The 18,916-nt window shown below is 44.1% G+C and overlaps 1 protein-coding gene across 4 annotated transcripts in view; it reads right to left on the bottom strand.

The window, feature by feature from the left end:
* Nucleotides 1-18,916, bottom strand: part of EDA (ectodysplasin A) — a 625,000-nt gene continuing 606,084 nt past the window's right edge. The window contains exons 3-8 of one of the 4 annotated variants that reach the window (XM_079764896.1): nucleotides 12,380-12,403; nucleotides 7,503-7,682; nucleotides 5,952-5,986; nucleotides 4,992-5,043; nucleotides 2,346-2,476; nucleotides 1-610 (exon numbers count right to left, since the gene is read on the bottom strand). In XM_079764896.1, the coding sequence (XP_079621022.1) occupies nucleotides 359-610; nucleotides 2,346-2,476; nucleotides 4,992-5,043; nucleotides 5,952-5,986; nucleotides 7,503-7,682; nucleotides 12,380-12,403 (674 nt within the window). In that variant the 3' untranslated portion in view covers nucleotides 1-358. The remainder of the gene's footprint in view (nucleotides 611-2,345; nucleotides 2,477-4,991; nucleotides 5,044-5,951; nucleotides 5,987-7,502; nucleotides 7,683-12,379; nucleotides 12,404-18,916) is intronic. The other 3 variants (XM_079764897.1, XM_079764898.1, XM_079764899.1) reach the window with 3 other exon arrangements.

The following is an 18,916-nucleotide window of genomic DNA, read 5'->3' as shown; positions in this document are numbered from 1 at the left end:
TTTCTCTTGCCTGCTGCCCCGGACCCTCACTTTAGTGCAACAAATGATAACTTTGACACCAGGGACCTTGAGATTGAAGAGTCATGCCATTAAGCCAGTCAACACGGAGACAGGGAAGCCACTTCTGCTTCATGTAAACCCTGGGGCTTCATCAACTGTCCTGCTAACTCAAGGTCATTTGGGAAAGGCAAGCAGGCCTTGTTGTCCTGGAGTCACTGGGGAATAAATAGCCTTGGGGCCTTTCTCTCTGCAGCTGCAACACACACATGCCTCACTCCACAGCAGCACTTCGAGGTTCTGGGGATCCCGGCTCCCAAACCTAGGGCAGGGGCACAGGCAGGGACCAAATAGGGGGAATCTAGGATGCAGGGGCCTCGCCCAGCCTGATGGCCCCAAAGAAAGTGGTGTGCTTGCTCATGTTGATAGAGATGTCAGCGTGCACCATCTTCACAGCGATCTTCTGCCGCGCTTTGAGGAGGCAGACGCCCGCGGTGTAGCAAGTGTTGTAGTTGGTCTTGCCCGTCTCGATGCTGCGGGTACACTGCAGAAAGGGCTTCTCATCCACCACCACCTCATAGCTGGCAAAGTCAGTGAAGTTGATGTAATATACCTGGGTGAGAGGCAACAAGAAGGGATTGGGGGAGAGGGAAAGAGGGTGGATGGGGCCCTCCCCTGTCATGACGAACTGCCAGTAGACCTTGTGGAGGGGCAATGCCACCTGAAGGCATGCTAGTTAGCTGACAGGAAAGGAGGGGTGATGGGCTTATACTCTGTCCTTCCCCTACTCTTTGGGGCTCAGGTGCCTGAGCAAATCTTTCTCTCAACAGCACAACAGTTGTAAACTCTGAGGGCAAGAACCCTGCCTTATTCATCTCTTTACCTCTCCCAAGCACCCCCACCACCACCACACCCACACCCTCCTCTACCCTGGCTATGGACACAAATAAATGCAAACTAACTTCTAGTTGCAAGCCCCAAGGACTATTTTCAGATAAAGTTAGAAGTCACTGATTTTCCAGAGAGGGAACAGTGACAACTTGCCATTTCTTCAGCTCTTTTGAAGCCCGCCCCTGCCCCTGCTGCATTTCTCTCACTCATTCTCAGTGTCCCTTAGCCCTCTCGTTTGACAATTGAGGAAACAGATCCAGAGAGATGGAGAGCTATCCACCACAAATGAGATCAAGAATTTGGAAGGGCAAAACCCAGGCACCTAACTTTATTTTGTGGCCAGGAGGAAGTTCGAACCTATGTTCAATGGCCTGGTGTTAAGGGGATTTTCCCAGTTTGCATGGTGTCCAAAGCCTGAGGCTACTCCCAATTCTCTCCTAGACCCAGAAAATTAATTCATCTTTCACTACCAATCTTTGATCCCCTACCAAATGGAGCTTAGGACAAATGCCCCATAGGACACTGGAATTACATTTATGTGCCCCCTGGGGATTGGGTCCCTCATCTCTCACCCTAAATCACTATCAAAGGTTGCTTTCTCCATGGGCTCTGTCGGAGGGAGCAGAGCATTCTGGTGCCATATAATTTCTTGGGTCAGCACTCAATCTCTGCCAGGATGCTTGATGGACTTAGCAAATACCTATTAACCCACCTTCTCTGGCCACTCCCCTGTGAGGCCCTTCTGCTGGCTCCACAGTCCTGCTATAATCTGCCTGCTTGTTGCCCACACCACAGAAGCCCCAACCTCAAGGCTCATCTACCTCCTAGCTCATAGGAGCCACCCAGTGGAGGCAACCAACAGGGGTGGAAGCAGATAGGCAGTAGGCCTGGGCAGGACAAGGACAAAAACGGAGGGAGAAAAGGGCTGGGAGAATGATAGCAGGAAGGAGGCAAGAATAACAGAGAAACAGAAGGTAGAGAAATAAATGGGAGGAAGAACAAGGAAAGATAGTCAGAAATTTTTTTGAGGTTGAGAGCAAGTCCACAGGAGCACTCTTCATTGCAGACCCAGCAGCATGGGGGAAGGGGTTCTCAGCATCCCTGGAACTAACTTTCAAAGAATGTACTGAGATAGAGTTCAAGTTTGGCAGTAGAACCAAATAACTTGGGGGGTGGTGGGGTGTTGGGGAAGAACAAGGGCCTGGTGCACTGCAGGAGGGAATCGATGCCAGGGTGTGAGATGGACTTCTTTTCAGTTTTTCAATGATATATGGCTAGGAAAAAATCCAAACATTCCCTTCTCTCTTTCCTCTTTTCAACTCCCTCCCAATATGGTTTCCCCAGCCCTTCACCCACCAAAGCAGGCTGGTCTTGGCTGGCTCCACAGGACCCCTATATGGCCTGCACGGGATCTGCATTCTGGATATAAGAAGAGTTAGGCCTAAGACCGTACTCACTTCTACCTGACTATAGATGAAGTAGGTGCCGTCCACCAGTACCTCCAGCTCCCCACTGCGGGGATGTAGCTTAAACACCTTGGGGTTCATAGTGATGCGAGACCAGTCATTGAGCACTCCACCTGAAAGATCTCAGTATGAGAGAAGGGCAGTCACTCAGTACATGTCAGAATAATCTGGGCAATAGAAACAAGAATTATCAAGTTGTACACAACCTCCACCCCATCCCTATGCAACCCGAGTAACCCAGGAGGCCAAGCTTTAAGAAGAGCATTTGCAAGCTCAGGGGTCTGCCTGTCTGTCTTCCTCTCTTTCCCTGACCCCTCCATCCAGTAGGGTCTTTAACAAACACCTTGTAGCTGGAATTGTAGGTGGGGAATAAGAAGAGAGTGGGCACACTGACCAATTTTCTTTGTTGTTCTGGGGCCTGCACAGGCAAAATTCAGACACTGAGTGGCAGGCTAGCTCTTATTATGCCAGTTGATTTCACCAGCCATAATGCCTCAATCTCTCTCCTGTCATAGGTTCATGGATTTTGTCCTCTATAAGAGATTCCTCCACACCCACTCCTTTCTGAAAAGCCTCCCTGGGCCCCCAGGAAACCACTTAGCCCAAGCATTGTCGACCTGGAGAACCTTAGGGATCAGGGGTGAGTCAGACTTTATGGCAGCCAGAGAGTGTAACTACCAGTAATAAGGCCCATGGGGGAGAAGGGTATTTATAGAGGTAGGGGAAGACTGCCAGGCAGCATTAGAACCAGCCAAGAGGATGGCAAAGGTGTCTGGGAGCAAAGGCACCCCTGGCAAAGCTTCTGCCTCTCAGCCCCACCCCATTTGGGGTGGAGGGGCCACCATACTGCCTTGGCCTTGGCCCTGGCCCGACACAGAACCAGCATGTGAGGGTGGAGGAAGAGCCTCCTTTTCCATCCTGCGGGGGAGGGGTGCCTTCCCACCACAAGAGAAGGAAGTCCAAGCCTATGGGCCTTTTCCCCCTCAAAACCATCTGTTCTCCACCCAAGAAATTATGTTTTGAACATCCATCCTTGGCTAGTCTCAGGATGCCTGCCTCTTTGAGGCATAAGGAAACTGGCCTTCTGGAAAAGGTGACCATCTTCCCTTGAGGTGATGATGGGATAGGAGTTAGGAAGAGATTCCTTGGTTCAACCCCTTCAAATCCACTCTGCATATGTCCTACTACCCCTAGCCCCTCACTTCTGCTCCTGGTGCAAGTGAAGATTAGCAGAGACTGCTACTGGGGACTAGCCTAGAGGGGTTGGGACTAGTCTTGTGATGTGCTAATGGGAGCAAAATCAGTAGATTCTGGCACAGAATAAACACAGAGGCCACCCATCCAGACACCCAAACATGTCTATTTCCTGTCTGTCTCACTCCTCCTGGACAGATGGTGGTCATGGCTCACCCAGAGCCCTGGGACCTAAGGCACCTGGTCCCAGCAGGACTGCTTGGGTTTTGATGCCATTCTGCTCCTACTTACACTTCTGAGGCACGCATCCAGATGGCAGTCCCAGATGTAGCTAAGCCCAGTTATTAAGAAAGCTGAGCCCAGCCATGTCGGAACTGACTGGCCTCTTCAAAGCTGTCCCCATGTAGTAGGTTCCTTAACATTCATTTACTGTGTTCATACTCACAGCCCAGCCCTTCCCTTCCCCTCCAAGCTCTGTACGCATCTGGCATCTTGGCTGGCTTGCTGCTTCCCAAGGCTCCTGGGGGTTCATGCATTTTAGGCTCTGTGCATCTTGGGGACTGGACATTATTTCAAAACACTTTTATTTAGTGAATGTCTCTTTGGGGGAGAAAATTAACCTAATCACTTAGTGGTGTGTACACACACATCACTGAAGTAGCACAGTGCAGTGGAAAGAGTCAGCCAGATGTGGTTTTGAATCCAAGTTCTTACACTTAACTGAAATCTTGGGTGAGTTAATTAACCTCTCTGAGATTCAGTTTCTGGCTCTGTAAGAAGGAGCTAATACCTACCTCATAGGGCTGTTGTGAAGATAAAATAAAATAAAATACAAAGAAAGCATGTTGAAAACTGTAAAGTACCATACAAATATAAGGCACTATGATTTATTATGGTATTGTCCAATCTCTCTGGGACTCTGTTTCCCCATCTCTTAAAAGCAGGAGTTACATTAAATTGGTGTTTCTTAACCTCATTACACCCGTTCTCCCTTTTTATAGACACTAGCATAGCATACTTCCTGGAGAATCTAACATGCCCCCCTCCTCCCTGTACAGACCTACCAGACAATTATTTGAAGTTATGTAGTTTTTCCCTTCCCTGATTTGTATTGTGAAAATGTTGATCAAACTACACATATCCTCATGGTGACTCTGACAGCACCTCCAACTCCCAACAATTCCATTCCATCTAAATGAAGTCTCAAGTCCCTTTCAGCTTCCTCACCAGTGTTTCTAATTGCAATTTGGGTGTTGCAGCTGGTCGTGGTGCAAGCAATTACCCAGGACAGACAGCAGAGGGCAAAATGGAGTACAGAATGGCCCCCTAGTGCCCAGGGTATCTCAGGGGTCTGGGAGTAACTAGTCTGGGTGATTATTTGGAAGCTGGGAGTAAAGAGGAGGAGCAGCTCCTCTTATCTACAGAGCTGACTCTGACTCTTACCATTCTTGACTTGAATTGCTGACCCTTGGCCCTGCAGATGCACCACAGCTGGCTGGAAGGATGACAAGGATAGAGAGAAGAGTCACTGTGAGAAATGACTGCTCACTCAGCCACCAGTTTCCACCTCTGACTTCTAGTTTCCTTTCTGATTCCAATTCTGATCCTTCTCCCGTCTTGGGATGCTAATAACTACAGTGTGACAAGAGGATAATATGATTTTGTAGTTTGGCCACTTCCTAGCTATGTGACCTCTGCCAAATGTAATGCCTCTGAGCCTCGTTTTCCTCACTGTGAAGTGGGGATTAGGAAATTTATGGCTTCTCTCACAGAATGTTTGAAGATCAAATGAGGTGATGGATACAAAATTGCCCTGGAAGCCATCAAGCTCTATGCAGCTATGTAGGTTTAATTGTGGCCAAACAGCTGTAGTGAGGGAGGCTGAGATGAAACAAGGCCAGGCAGCAGAACCTGCCAATAAAGACAGATTAGGAAGCTCAAAGACTAGGGAGGAGCCCTTCAGGCCATTAAGGCTGGGGCTGGCCTGGAGCTGGTTGGCTGATTTTCAAGGACGTACTCTTAACCTTCTAAGCTCCTGATCCCAGGCAGTCTGAGTGCTGACATGGTGTCTGGGGTGGCTGGTGGAGTTGGAGGCCAAGGTGAATAAGGCCTGTCTAGTGGCTCATTTTACCTGACTACCATGTGTGGATATGGTAACCCTCTGTCTCCTGTGGAATGGGGAAAATGGCCAAGGGAGAACTCAGTTCCCAGAGCTAAAGGCAGACCGTGGGGCAAAGCTTTTGTATTCACAAAGACAGGAGTGCCTCTGAGGGAAAAACCTCAGAACCTCCAGTGTATCCTCACAAAATAAAGCCTGAGCAAATTTAATAGGTGGAAAACTCAAAGGTGGCTCTAGTCTGTGGCCTTCCCTCCTCCCCAGAAAGAGAGCAATGCCCAGCCAACCTGGTTCTCTCGAGTTCCAGCTTTATCTGCAGCACCTGTGAAAGAGGACAGGCCAATTAGAAGACTCACTCTTCCTACTTCCATTTCTCCTCACCCAGGGAGCCCGTGATCCCTGCAGCCAACCCTTTCGTCTGTCACTTGTCCCTGACTAGCAAGTCCTACTGACACCCATAGAGACAGATGAAAGAGCATTCCTGACACTGTGTGACCCTGAGACAAGTCTTTAGCCTTTTGCTTGATTTCTATTAATTTTCTTCATAGAGTACATTGCCATTTGTAAGTATCCTGCTTCTTTAATCGTCTCTCTCCTCCTCTAGGACATAAACTACACGAGAACAAGAACAACTCTTACACATAGAAAGTGCTCGATTAATATTCATGGAAAGATTAAATGGAAAAAAAATCCAACTCCATCTCCTGTGGCCACGGTAACACTGATTAGCCCTGTTTGAACTATGAATCAAAGAATCTGAGTCCTGCTGCAGAATTTGTGGACCTAGAGAAGTCAGCTGTAAAGAGTTCATTTCTTTAAAACCTCAGGATACAGAAAGGGAGCAGGAGAGGGAAATAAGAACTGGTCCAAGCCCAGGCAATCTGACTCCTGTCAAATCCAGTTAGGTAGTTTTGGATCTGCATCTATATTTCTTGAATGCCCTGCTGGGCCCATAGGGAAAGATGCAAAGAGACGAAATGTTTTTCGAATGGGTAACGCGGTTGGGTAAGGATGTAGTACAAGGAGCACTTGGTTCCTCGACAGGATGGTCTTGATGCCTGGGTTTGCTTCTCCAATAGCCTGAGTAATTCATAAGTTTTCAACTCCTTGACTCTCAGCAATTACTTGTCTACCTCTAAGAAGAGCATCTTAGAATTCATGGGATAAGACTGTTGTAGGGCTGGTATCTTGCCCAGTCCTGAACATTCCTCCCCATATCAACATCCGCACAGGAATTAGATGCTGGGAATCAGAGCAGACCCAATCCATCTCCTACAGGAAGTTCAGTGAACCCTCAGGGCCTCTGTCTCAGGCTCATATGAGTCTACTGGCCCATTATAGGGAGGCCTAGAGCCGTGGTCGGCAAACTGTGGCTCGCGAGCCACATGCGGCTCTTTGGCCCCTTGAGTGTGGCTCTTCCACAAAATACCACGGCCTGGGCGAGTTTATTTTGAATAAGTGGTGTTAGAAGAAGTTTAAGTTTAAAAAATTTGGCTCTCAAAAGAAATTTCAATCATTGTACTGTTGATATTTGGCTCTGTTGACTAATGAGTTTGCTGACCACTGGCTTAGAGTAAGGGAGAACTTGTGATAGAAGGGTTGAGACAGGTCAAGAACAGGTGACTCCTGGACAGGTTGGTATAAACAAGAAGTTAGAGCAGGTCAGATCCTACTGGCTTGTTTAATCTCTAGTTTTACACTGAGCTAGGAGACCTGCATTTTTTATTGCACAGCCATACCACCAGAAGCATTTGAAACTGCTCTCAGGATCACCCACCCCTGCTCTATTAAAGTACTGGTAAAGGAGCCTGGGGGAGGGCGGAAAAACAGGAACTCACCAGAAGGCCCTTGGAGGCCAGGAGGTCCTTGAGGACCAGGAGGACCTGGAGGGCCAGGTGGGCCCATAACAGTTGTTCCTGGAATTCCAGGAATCCCTGGAATCCCTGGGGGTCCCTGGGGTCCTGGAGGTCCTGGAGGTCCTGGGGGGCCATTTGGCCCAGGAGGTCCTGCCTTCTTTCCTGAAAAACAAGAGTCAGTGTTCTATTTGTAGTTATTGAGTGAGGATATACTATCAGTTCAATGGACTTGCAATGACAAATAGTCAGCACTCTGAGAATTCCTGCTATTAAAGAGGTGAACACCTTTGTCACACATTTCTCCCCCCACCTCCTTTCATGAATAGTCATTTACGGAGTTGGGTTTGAAGATAATAGAAATAAATGGCCCTCAAGGAGCTCAGTCTAGAGAGGAGACAGTCACAGGAAAGCAGAAGTGCCATATTCACGGTGGGGACAAAATGCTGAAGAGGTCAGGAAGGGCTTTATAAAGGATGTTATATTTCAGCTGAGTCCAAAGGATCTGAATTACCAAGTGGCCAGTTTTCAGAATACTGAGAATTGGGCTATTGTCAAAGAGAGTGGCTTCATGTTTACTTTCTTGTTTGGTGGATTGATGCAGATGGAAGAGAAAGCTAGGAGGACAGCCTGCCCTTAGGAGTAACATCAGCTGCAGGAAGGTTTCCTATAGGAGGCAGATGTACAGGAACTGGGGTCATGGAGGAAGTGCTTGTTGGGAATGAGGAATGGGAGGGAGGGAGAGAGGGAGGGGAAGAAGGAGAGGCTGGGAGTAGGAAAAGCTGAGGAGGAGGCAGCAGACTACTTTCTCAGCTGACCTCTCAATCTTATTTTTAAACATCTCCGGGGAAGGAAATTCTGCACACTCCCTTGGTAACATGTCCCAACGTTCATTACCCCTCACTGTTAGGAAGTTTTTCTGTATATTTAACTGAAATCCCTTCTACAACAGTTTAAGGTCTTCGTGTAGATAGAGAAGAATAGTTACCATCATACATATAATAACCCTTGTATTCTCAAAGACATTGTCACCTATTAACCTCTATTTTATAGGCTAAATAATCCAGCTTCTCAGTCTTTCCTCAGAGGCCCTATTCTCCTATTCTTGAATGTATTATTAATCAAGCCCACCAAATCCTCCCCTTTTTGTCCTCACTATCCTTTCAGAACAGTCCCAATCCTCCTATTCCAAGTTCCAGTCCTCCTGACAATCCCAACAGCATATAGTTATGTTCAGTGAGTGCTAACTGCAGTCTTGAATCCAAACCTGCAGCTCATCCTGCTTGGTTCCTCTGCTCTGTGCAGCCCATTCAAGCACTGTAGGTGGTCACAGGTGGCTGTCTCCTTCCTCCCTTCCCCATTTTCTCACAGTTTGGTGGAAGTCTCAGGAATGGAAGCCTTTTATCAGACTCCACCACAATGTCTTCACCAATGGTACTTTCTTAGTTTTAAATACAACCCTCTCAAGTCTCACTTAAATACCTCCTTACTGCTCCCCAATTCCCTGCTCTGCAGCCTCGTAAGCAGAAGAATCTTGTCTGATTTAGCATGTCCTCCTTTAAGAATAATGCTGCATGTTCAAGAAACTAAATACCCATGGCAACATATTCAAAAGTCCAGTTGTCCATGTCTAAGCACACCTGCATTTGGGATGAAACAATGGGGTCATTGTGGGGCTCCTTGCCAGGAGAAGAAAGGAAGGAAGGTCCTGAGAGCCTCTCTCCCAGGGAAGGCCCTATTGCCATAAAGACCTAGAGGTAGGAGCTTCAGCATTTTCACTGCACTTAGAAGCAAAATATTGGATCTTCCTAGTTTCTAGATCTAGCCAATTTCAAGATGCTGAACAGGAAAGCCATTTTCCTTCAGATTCGGGCAGCTTCCAAGTAAGTCTCATTCAGCACCCAAGTTTCAATCCCAGCTAGTGTAGTGGAAAGAACATGTAGTCAGGAGATAAAGCCATAGCTCCCAAATCCGCCATGGACACATTTTGGGCAAATCCCTTCCTTTCCCGGAGCCTTAGTTTCTCCATCAGTGACTTCTTTAAGTTTCCTCCCAAGACTGAGGTTCCTTAAGGAGCACTGACTTCCCACTGGCAGTCAGGAAACTTCCCTAGTCTGGATGTAAGGGTTGCTTCTCCCTCACTGTTCTCTGGGCTGTGTGGACACAGAAGACTGTGCACATTGGGCTGTGCTATGTTCCAGAATTTGCAGGCCTCACAGTAATTTTTCAAGCTAGAGGTATTCTGTGGGTAGTACAACCTTGGTGTCAATACTGTGCATCTCTTGTGATTGCTAATGTAATTTTGGAAGAATTACAGCCAGAAACTCCTCCAGTCAAAGAGAATAATGGTTGCAGTGTAAACAAAGAATGTTCACTTATGAAAATGTTAGAAGGCATTTAGGGAAAAGCTCTTGCTGTGATCTAGTTCTGCAGCTGGTCCTCTTTGCTCCTCAGCACTCAGTTTTAGTCAAGTGTGCTTGCATACTCGCAGAAAGCAGGCCCAGAGAGGAGCATGACCCCTGGACCAAGAAGATGGCTTTAGAGGATTGAATTTGTTCTCCGGATTTCCTTATTTTAACAAAGCACTTCATGATACAAAAGCCCAGAGACTTTTGTACTTAGAAAGTTACCCTTTGTAGTCTTAGATGAAAGTATACATTCTTTTCAAATATAACCTTTACAAAAGGGTATTTTGCTAACCTATTAGCAAAGTCCAGGTAGTTGAAAGAACAACTAAAGGCAAGTGAGTGAAAATGTGTGTGTGTGTGTGAGAGAGAGAGAGAGAGAGAGAGAGAGAGAGAGAGAGAGAGAGAGAAATTCCATTCAAGAATGGAAATTAACTCAATTTAAATGAACTCTTCAGGTATGTGTCTATTCACTGTGTCCATAGAAATTTGTATTAAATGGCTTCTAAATCACTTTCAGTCAAAGTAGATGTTTAAGTCCTCTATGCATCTCTTCCCAGTAATGGCCCATACACAGGTAGCAGTGTGAGGCAGTGACCCAAGTCTTTGGCAGAGGTATTGAAATCTGAATGTAATTCCAGAGCTTCTGGCCTAGACAGCTGTCTTCTATTGCCATTCTCAGGGCTCACCCATCAGATAACACTGAGACTGGGAGCTGCTTTCCACCACACACATGCCCTACCCTCTGGGAAATCACTAGCCTACTTGCTTCTCCCTAAACATGCCATGCTCTTTCATGTTTCTGTGAGACCTGAGTATGCTATTCCCTTTGATGGAGTGTCATCCCCCCTCTTTTTTTCCCCTCATACTTCAAGTCCAGGTCAAATACTGTTTTCTCTGAGTTTGGTCCCTCACTCTCCCAAGGAGAACTACCAGTACTTGCTCCTTCTTGGTGCTCCCAAGCATGCTGTTCATGCTTTGATGACAGCATTTTTTAGACTAGATAGTAATTATTTGTGTGTGTACTTCCATGATTCCAACTGCACTGGGATATTTTTGAGGGAAGGCACCATTTTCTTCATCTCTGTATCTCTACTCCTGACAAACATAAGATGCTTATTCACTGTCTAGTGAACAAGCAAGTAGAAAAAAAAATACTAGTAGCTGTGATTAGAACGTACTCTCAAGTCTACTTATTAGAAAGGCAAGTCATCCCCAGGCTTGTGTTAGGAGCAGAGGGTGTCCTTCAAGCCAGGTGAGCATTCTGGGTTTGTTATAATGTCTGTCTTAAAGGAATATGACAAGTGTTAAAAACTGCATGTTTGAAAGTCAAATTTACTTTCTTGGTGAATGCCCAGGCTCTGCAGAAAAGGTTTTTTTCTCTAGCTCCAGCTCTCTGGCTGTTTTCCAGCTTTGTTCAGCTCAGGTCCACAGGAGGCCAGGCTTCCTTACCGCAGGGACAGAGGTTTTTCATGTAGCCACCACACCTCAACCCACCAGAGCACCCTTGTGCTCAGAGAAATGGTAGGCAGCAGCTGAAGTCAGTCTTTGTGGCTAGTCTGGGGATGATAATGAACTCTATAAAGCTCCAGAAATCTTAACAGACAGAATCATTTCACTTAAAACATTTTAATGAAAAGTGATTAATTTCACTCTATTTTCCTCCTAGGTCAGAACACATAAACAAATAGATATTTAGAACTGGTTTTGCAATAGGTTCTTTAGTCCCAAGGAGTGAACCATATTGCCTGATCCTGTACACTTTTTTGGAACTTGTTCTGTTTTGGGTTCTCCTTAAGTAAGCAAGCACTTGGGCTAGTCCTATGGCAAGCACACCACAGACTTACTGACCCAACAGTGGCACAATGGATCTGCTCAACTAGAGCTTCTTTGAAAAGACTAAAAGATCAGGGTATTACTCCAGCCTAGTTTTTCCATTACAGAGAAAATTATATTGAAACCCCAAAGCAAGAAATACCTTCCCTGATTATCTGAGATATACGATAGGGATAACTTTGAGGCCAAGAAATAGGGTACTGACATCCATCAGGAGGTAGTATATATACCTACTCCCTACAGGCTGTCTCAGGATTTCATTAATACCTGATCACTGACTTGTTAAAGGAGGGGGAAAAAGAGAAAGAAGAAGGGCAGGGGAAAGGGGCAAGTAAGAATAAATGAAAGAGAGAGAAACTAAATTGTATGGACGAAGGAGCAAGAAAGAAAAACAAAATCAACATTCATATGTTGCCAGAGAAGCAATTCTATCTTTTGTGGATCATCACTGAGAAACAATCTCTTTTTTTCCTTTGGAATCTATAACACTCAAGAAGATCCCATGTGAGTGAATAAAATAACAGACAACCAGACTATAAAAATCCCACTCCCGGGATTCTTTTTCTTCTAATTTTAGAAAAGATAGGACACGACAGCAATTTAATCAAATCCGGAACTTACCCTTTTTCTTGTTTTTAACTGGACCTGTTACAAAAAGAAAAAGGAAAATTAAATCACTGGAAATTAATAGAAAGTGTTTATTCTCCAAGATAGTCATAGGAGGGACCCCAAGACAATGCAAATTTGAGGAAGCCCCATGCCAAGGTCAGGTAATTGACAAGGTATCCCCAAACTATCAAACTTCCCCAGTCTGTTTATGATTGTTTTGCTACTGTTGTATCAAGAAAGTTACAAGGAAGCTTCTTTCCTAGGGAGAAAAAAAACCATTCAGGCTGCCTTTGGAGTGAGGGAATGGCTGCTTCTCCATAGAACCAAAATGCCCAGAAACGCAGAACTCCACAACCTTAGGACGGCATTCCAATAATTCTGCAAGTCCTGAGACTGAAGAGTCATGCATTCAGGTGAGGAGCTGATAGGAAGTGTCATGCGCTGAATCTGGAAGGAAAAACGGGTCATTTTCATGGAAGGAGCAGAGCAGCGGCAGTTAATGTTTTAGTCACTTCCTTATCATAATTTAGTTAGTAATTAAAACAGTGTGACCACAGCGTATGAGGGGGCCACATGAACTCTTACTGTAATTTACCATAAGTTAACAGACAATTTAAGGAAGTGTCAATAGTTTTATTGACAATGGAATCACAAGCACTTTTGGGGAAATTACCTCCAAAGAAAATAATTCTAATAATTGAGGGCACTCAAAAAACCCGTCTTTCGGATTCAATCAGTTTCTAGCGGGGTTTAGCCAGTAAGTCACTGCAGGACACAGAAGCCTGGAGAAGTGAGTTCTATAAAGAATCATTCTGGAAGATGGCTGCCGACTGGAAGGCAGGCTGCAAGATAGTGTGTGAGTGAGAGAACGAAAGGAGAGTGTGTGGATGTACGTGGAGTGTCTATTTGTGAGTGAGGGACAGCTATATTCCAAGGGACTGTTGGGGACTGCCGGACTGGGCTCCCCTAACCAGGCAGCCTCCACTGCTGCTGAAATCTCTCCGGGAGCGACCAGTTCTGCCGCAGAGACTGCACCATCTTGAAGGGGAGAGTGGCTGTGATCGGAAGCCTAGCCTTACCTTCGGATACCTCCCGGGACCCTACAACCACAACACCCAGGGACCAGCTGCGAACCCACAAACACTGGGTCTCAAGCAGCGCAAATATGCTGACCGGACAAGCTCTGCACCTTCTTACGGAGAGGTCAGATTTCGCCCAGAGAAAGTTGAGGTCTGCGATCCAGGCTGAAGGGAGAAACACTCTCAGTGGGTTCTGGAGGTTGAGAGGAAGTCTGCGCCCCACAAAATCCGCGGATGTTGGGGCGAGCATAGTCCGTGAATGTGGAAGGGGGATCACAGGGCTGCAGACAGAAGGGAACTCGAGAAATCAACCCATAGCTGGGCTGGGCACAAAAAGGCATCCTGAAGCTTTACCAGTAAACTGGCTGCACTGCTGTGCCAGGGAAAAAGACCTGCACAGAGATGTGAGCAGAGTCGCGAGTTTGCGCACTTACTCTGGCTCTTTTTCTCTTTAAATCATTGCTTTTGATTATTAACTCCAATACATACGATCACCCAATTAAAAACACTCTCAGAGACTGCAGGAGAAATTTGTTTTTGTGGAACCTGGGGATCAGAGCAGGGAGAAATGATCAGAAAACCAGCTCTGGGGCAGTCCATACCCCCAAACCAGTATTAAGTGCAGCAGGGAAAATAAATTCTAAATACTAGATAGAGAGGACTTATAGCCCCGGATGTCAAAACAGAAACACTGCCACCCAGGGGTTGAATCACAAACTGACTCTTGTGTAAATACAACTACAGGCAGGCTGAATAACAATGAAATGCTGCCTGCTTGAGAAAGATTGTGGCTTACGACACAGAGGAGCTGTGGAACACAGGGAAATTCAATACTGTCCTGACTACCTGACAGGAAACAGGCATGCTGAACAGAACAGTAGAGGATGACCTTCACTACTGCACATTTTTATTTTTTATCTTTTACTTAAGAAACGAATTTTTTTTCTCACTTGGTTTTACCTTTTCAATTATTATATTTTTATTTTTAATCAATATTATTACTACTACTATTTTACTTTTTTTAAGTTTCATTTTATTTTCTCTTTATTTTATTTTGGGATTAGTGTTCTACATTCTATTTTCATTTTTCCTTTAGCATCATTTTACTCTATCTCAACTTTACCTTTATGCCAACACTCTCTCCTTCACTTTTCCCGTTTTGTTGTCCTGTTTCTCCTACCCTATTCCTGCTTTAGATTTTCCCTATTCCTTCTTTTTACCCCGTTAAAAATTCATCCTACTTATATATCTAATTTCTGATCCCCTGCTCCAAGTCCATACACACTTTTCTCTTTCTTCACCATCCAATTTTTTTCTCTCTTCCATTTTTTGTTTTTTTAATTTATGTTTTTTGTTTTGTTTTGTTTTGATTTGCCCTTCTTTCTCCATGTCCCATTATCTTTTTTGTATTCTTCCATTTTTTCTCTCCTTGCTTGTTATTAGTTGTTTGTAGTTTGCATTCATATCTGGGTGTTAGTTGTTTGCAATTTTTTTTGGAATAGTTGTTGTTCTATTGGCATTTTCTCCCCATATAAATAGTTCTTTCCCCCTTCTTTTTCATTCTCCTTCTTTTCTCTCACATTTTTTTTCCTTTTCTCAATATCATTTTTGCACTCTTTTTTTTTTTTTTTTTATCCCGTAATTCTCTTTTCTCTGGTGGTCACCTTTATTTGGGGCTATTAGTATAGTGAATACATTTGTGTTCAGTGCCTTGTGTGTTGTGCCTTGTTGTGTTGATATTGTGCCTTTAAATCAACGCAGGAGAGAGAGCGCTACATAACCAGACACCTGTAGAGGAGAGATCATGGGGAGACAAAGAAAGAGCCCAATACGAAAGAAAAGAAGGCATATCCAGAAAAGGAAGTAAACAAAATGGATGTAAGCAATATGTCAGAGAAAGAATTCAGAGAAATGGTCATAAGGTCGATAAAAAGGTTGGAAGACAAATTCAACAATATGTGTAAGAACCAAGAAGAAATGAAAAATGACATCACTGCAATAAAGAACTCAATAGAAAGCATCAACAGTAGACTAGAAGAAGCAGAGGACCGCATCAGTGAGCTAGAAGACAAGGCAGGAAAAAATAACCAAGCCGAGCAGCATCTAGAAAAAAAGATTACAAAAGAAGAGGAGAGCCTAAGGGAACTTTGGGACAACACAAAACGAAACAACATCTGTATAATAGGGGTGCCAGAAGGAGAGAAATCTGAGCAAGGAATAGAAAACCTGTTTGAAGAAATAATGACAGAAAACTTCCCTGACATAGGGAAGAAAAAATTCAAGTCCAAAAAGCTCACAGAGTCCCAAACAAAATGAACCCCAAAAGACTAACACCGAGGCACATTATAGTTAAAATGGCAAACACCAACAACAAAGTAAGAATCTTAAAAGCAGCCAGAGAAAGACAGAAAGTTACCTACAAAGGTTCCCCCATCAGACTAGCGACTGATTTCTCAACAGAAACACATCAGGACAGAAGGGAATGGGATGAAATATACAAAGTTAGGAGCTTCACAGACTAAAAAGAAATTAGGGAGTTTATCACCACCACACAAGCAATGCAAGAAATGCTAAAGGGTCTGCTGTAATAAGAAGAAATAGGAAGTGAAAAAGGAACACAGGCATAAAAAATAAAATTGGCGACAAACAAGTACCTATCAGTAATAACTTTAAATGTAAATGGATTAAATGCCCCAATCTAAAGACATAGGGTAACTGAGTGGATAAGAAAACATGACCCATATATCTGCTTTCTACAGGAAACCCACCTCAGAAAAAAGGACTCACACAGACTGATGGTGAAGGAATGGAAAAGGGTATTTCACGCGAATGGAAATGAAAAAAAATCTGGGGTAGCAATATTTATATCTGACAAATTAGATCTCAAAGTGAAGGACAGAAAAAGAGATAAGGAAGGCCACTTCATAATACTAAAAGGAGCAATCCAACAAGAAGAAATAACTCTGGTAAACATATACGCACCCAATACAGGAGCACCCAAATATATAAAAAAATCTTTTGGAGGCTAACAAGGGAGAGATTGACAGCAATACAGTCATAGTAGGGGACATTAATACCCCACTAACACCACTGGACAAATCCTCTAAACAAAAAATCAGCAAAGAAATATCAATCCTAAATAACATACTAGATCAGATAGAATTAATTGACATCTTCAGAAGATTTCACCCCAAAGCCACAGAATATACATTCTTCTCAAGTGCACATGGATGATTTTTAAATATAGACCATACTAGTAGCCCTGCACATGAATCTGTGTGCCAGCAGCTCTCTGCGGTGCCTGGCTGCTCCGTACCCGCTGCCCAGATGCTCTCCGTGGCCCAGAGGCCCATTTGCAGCCGGGTGCAGAATGCTTGCCTCGATGCCGGGGCGACGACACAAGTGTTCCCCACCACCCCCCGGATGCTTCGTGCCCGCTGCCCAGAGGCCCTCTGCAGCCAGGGTGGAAAGCTTGCCTCATTGACGCGACAACAAAGCAAGCATTCCACCAGGCCACTCACAATGGGATTGAGGGACTCCGGTGGGTGTAGGAGGACTGGGCACTGCCATCTTGGGGCTATGGGCACCACCATATTTGAGATGGAGTGACGGTTAATTTGCATATTAACCTTTTATTAGATAGGATGTTGGGACTCAGGCAAAGTCTCTTCAAATTCAAGAAGATTGAAATCATATCAAGCATCTTCTCAGATCACAATGGCATAAAACTAGAAATCAACTACAATAAAAACAATAAAAAATAAAAAACCTGGAGGCTAAATAGTAAGCTATTAAACAATGACTGGGTTGTCAAAGAGATCAAAGAAAAAATAAAAAGCAGCATGGCAACAAACGACAATGAAAACACAACAATCCAAAATCTATGGGACACAGCGAAAGCAGTCTTGAGAGGGATGTTCATAGCTCTACAGGCCTACCTCAAAAAACAAGAAACAATGGTAATAAATTATCTAACCGACAACTCAAAGAGTTAGAAAGAGAGCAACAAGAAAAGCCCAGCATAAGCAGAAGGAAGGAAAAATAAAGATCAGAGTGGAGATAAATGAAATAGAGACCAAAAAACAATACAAAAGATCAACAAAACCAACAGCTGGTTCTTTGAAAGGATAAACAAGATTGATGAACCTCTAGTCAGGCTCACCAAGAAGCAAAGAGAGAAGACCCAAATAAACAAAATCAGAAATGAAAGAGGTGAAGTAACAACCAATCCCACAGAAATACAAATGATTATGAAAAAATATTATGAACAACTCTATTCCAACAAAAAGGACAACCTATATTAAATGGACATATTCTTAGAAAAATACAAGCTCCCAAAACTCAACCAAGAAGAATAAAAGAAACCTTAATAGGCCAATAACTAACAATGAAATTGAAACAGCGATCAAAAGTCTTCCAGAAAACAAAAGCCCTGGTCTGGATGACTTTAGAGGGGAGTTCTACCAAGCATTCAAAGAAGAACTAAAACCTATCTTCCTCAGACTATTCAAAAAAATTCAAGAGGAAGGTACAATTCCAAGCTCTTTCTATGAAGCCAGCATTACCATAAACCCCAAACCATATAAAGGCAAGAACTATAGGCTAATACCCTTGATGAACATACATGCTAAAATACTCAACAAAATTCTAGCAAATAAGATTCAGCAATACATTAGAAAGAGCATACACCATGACCAAGTGGGATTTATTCCAGGGATGCAAGGATGGTACAATATCCAAAAATCAATAAATGTGATACATCACATAAACAAAATGAGAGACAAAAATCACATAATCATATCAATTGATGCAGAAAAAGCATTTGACAAAATCCAACACCCTTTCTTTTTTTTAAAATATATTTTATTGATTTTTTACAGAGAGAAAGAGAGAGGGATAGAGAGTTAGAAACATCGATGAGAGAGAAACATCGATCAGCTGCCTCTTGCACACCCCCTACTGGGGATGTGCCCGCAACCAAGGTACATGCCCTTGACCGGAATCGAACCTGGGACCTTTGAGTCCACAGGCCGACGCTCTATCCACTGAGCCAAACCGGTTTCGGCCCAACACCCTTTCTTGTTAAAAACTCTCAGAAAAGTGGGAATAGAGGGATCATACCTCAACATAATAAAAGCCCTATATGACACACCTACAGCCAACATCATACTCAATGGGCAAAAACTAAAACCATATCCCCTAAGAACAGATACAAGACAAGGATTCCCACTTTCACCACTCCTGTTCAACATAGTACTAGAAATACTAGTCATATTAATCAGACAAGAAGAAGAAATAAAAGGCATCCAAATTGGAAAAGAAGAAGTAAGACTGTGCATATTCCCAGATGACATGATTCTATACGTAGAAAACCCCAAAGACTCCATAAAAAAACTACTAGACCTAATAAATGAATTTGGCAATGTATCAGGACACAAAATTAACACCCGGAAATCTACGGCCTTTTTAT

The sequence above is a fragment of the Cnephaeus nilssonii genome, assembly GCF_951640355.1.
Source record: "Cnephaeus nilssonii genome assembly, chromosome: X".
NCBI classification, from domain to species: domain Eukaryota; kingdom Metazoa; phylum Chordata; class Mammalia; order Chiroptera; family Vespertilionidae; genus Cnephaeus; species Cnephaeus nilssonii.
This window is presented reverse-complemented; position numbering and strand designations above follow the sequence as displayed.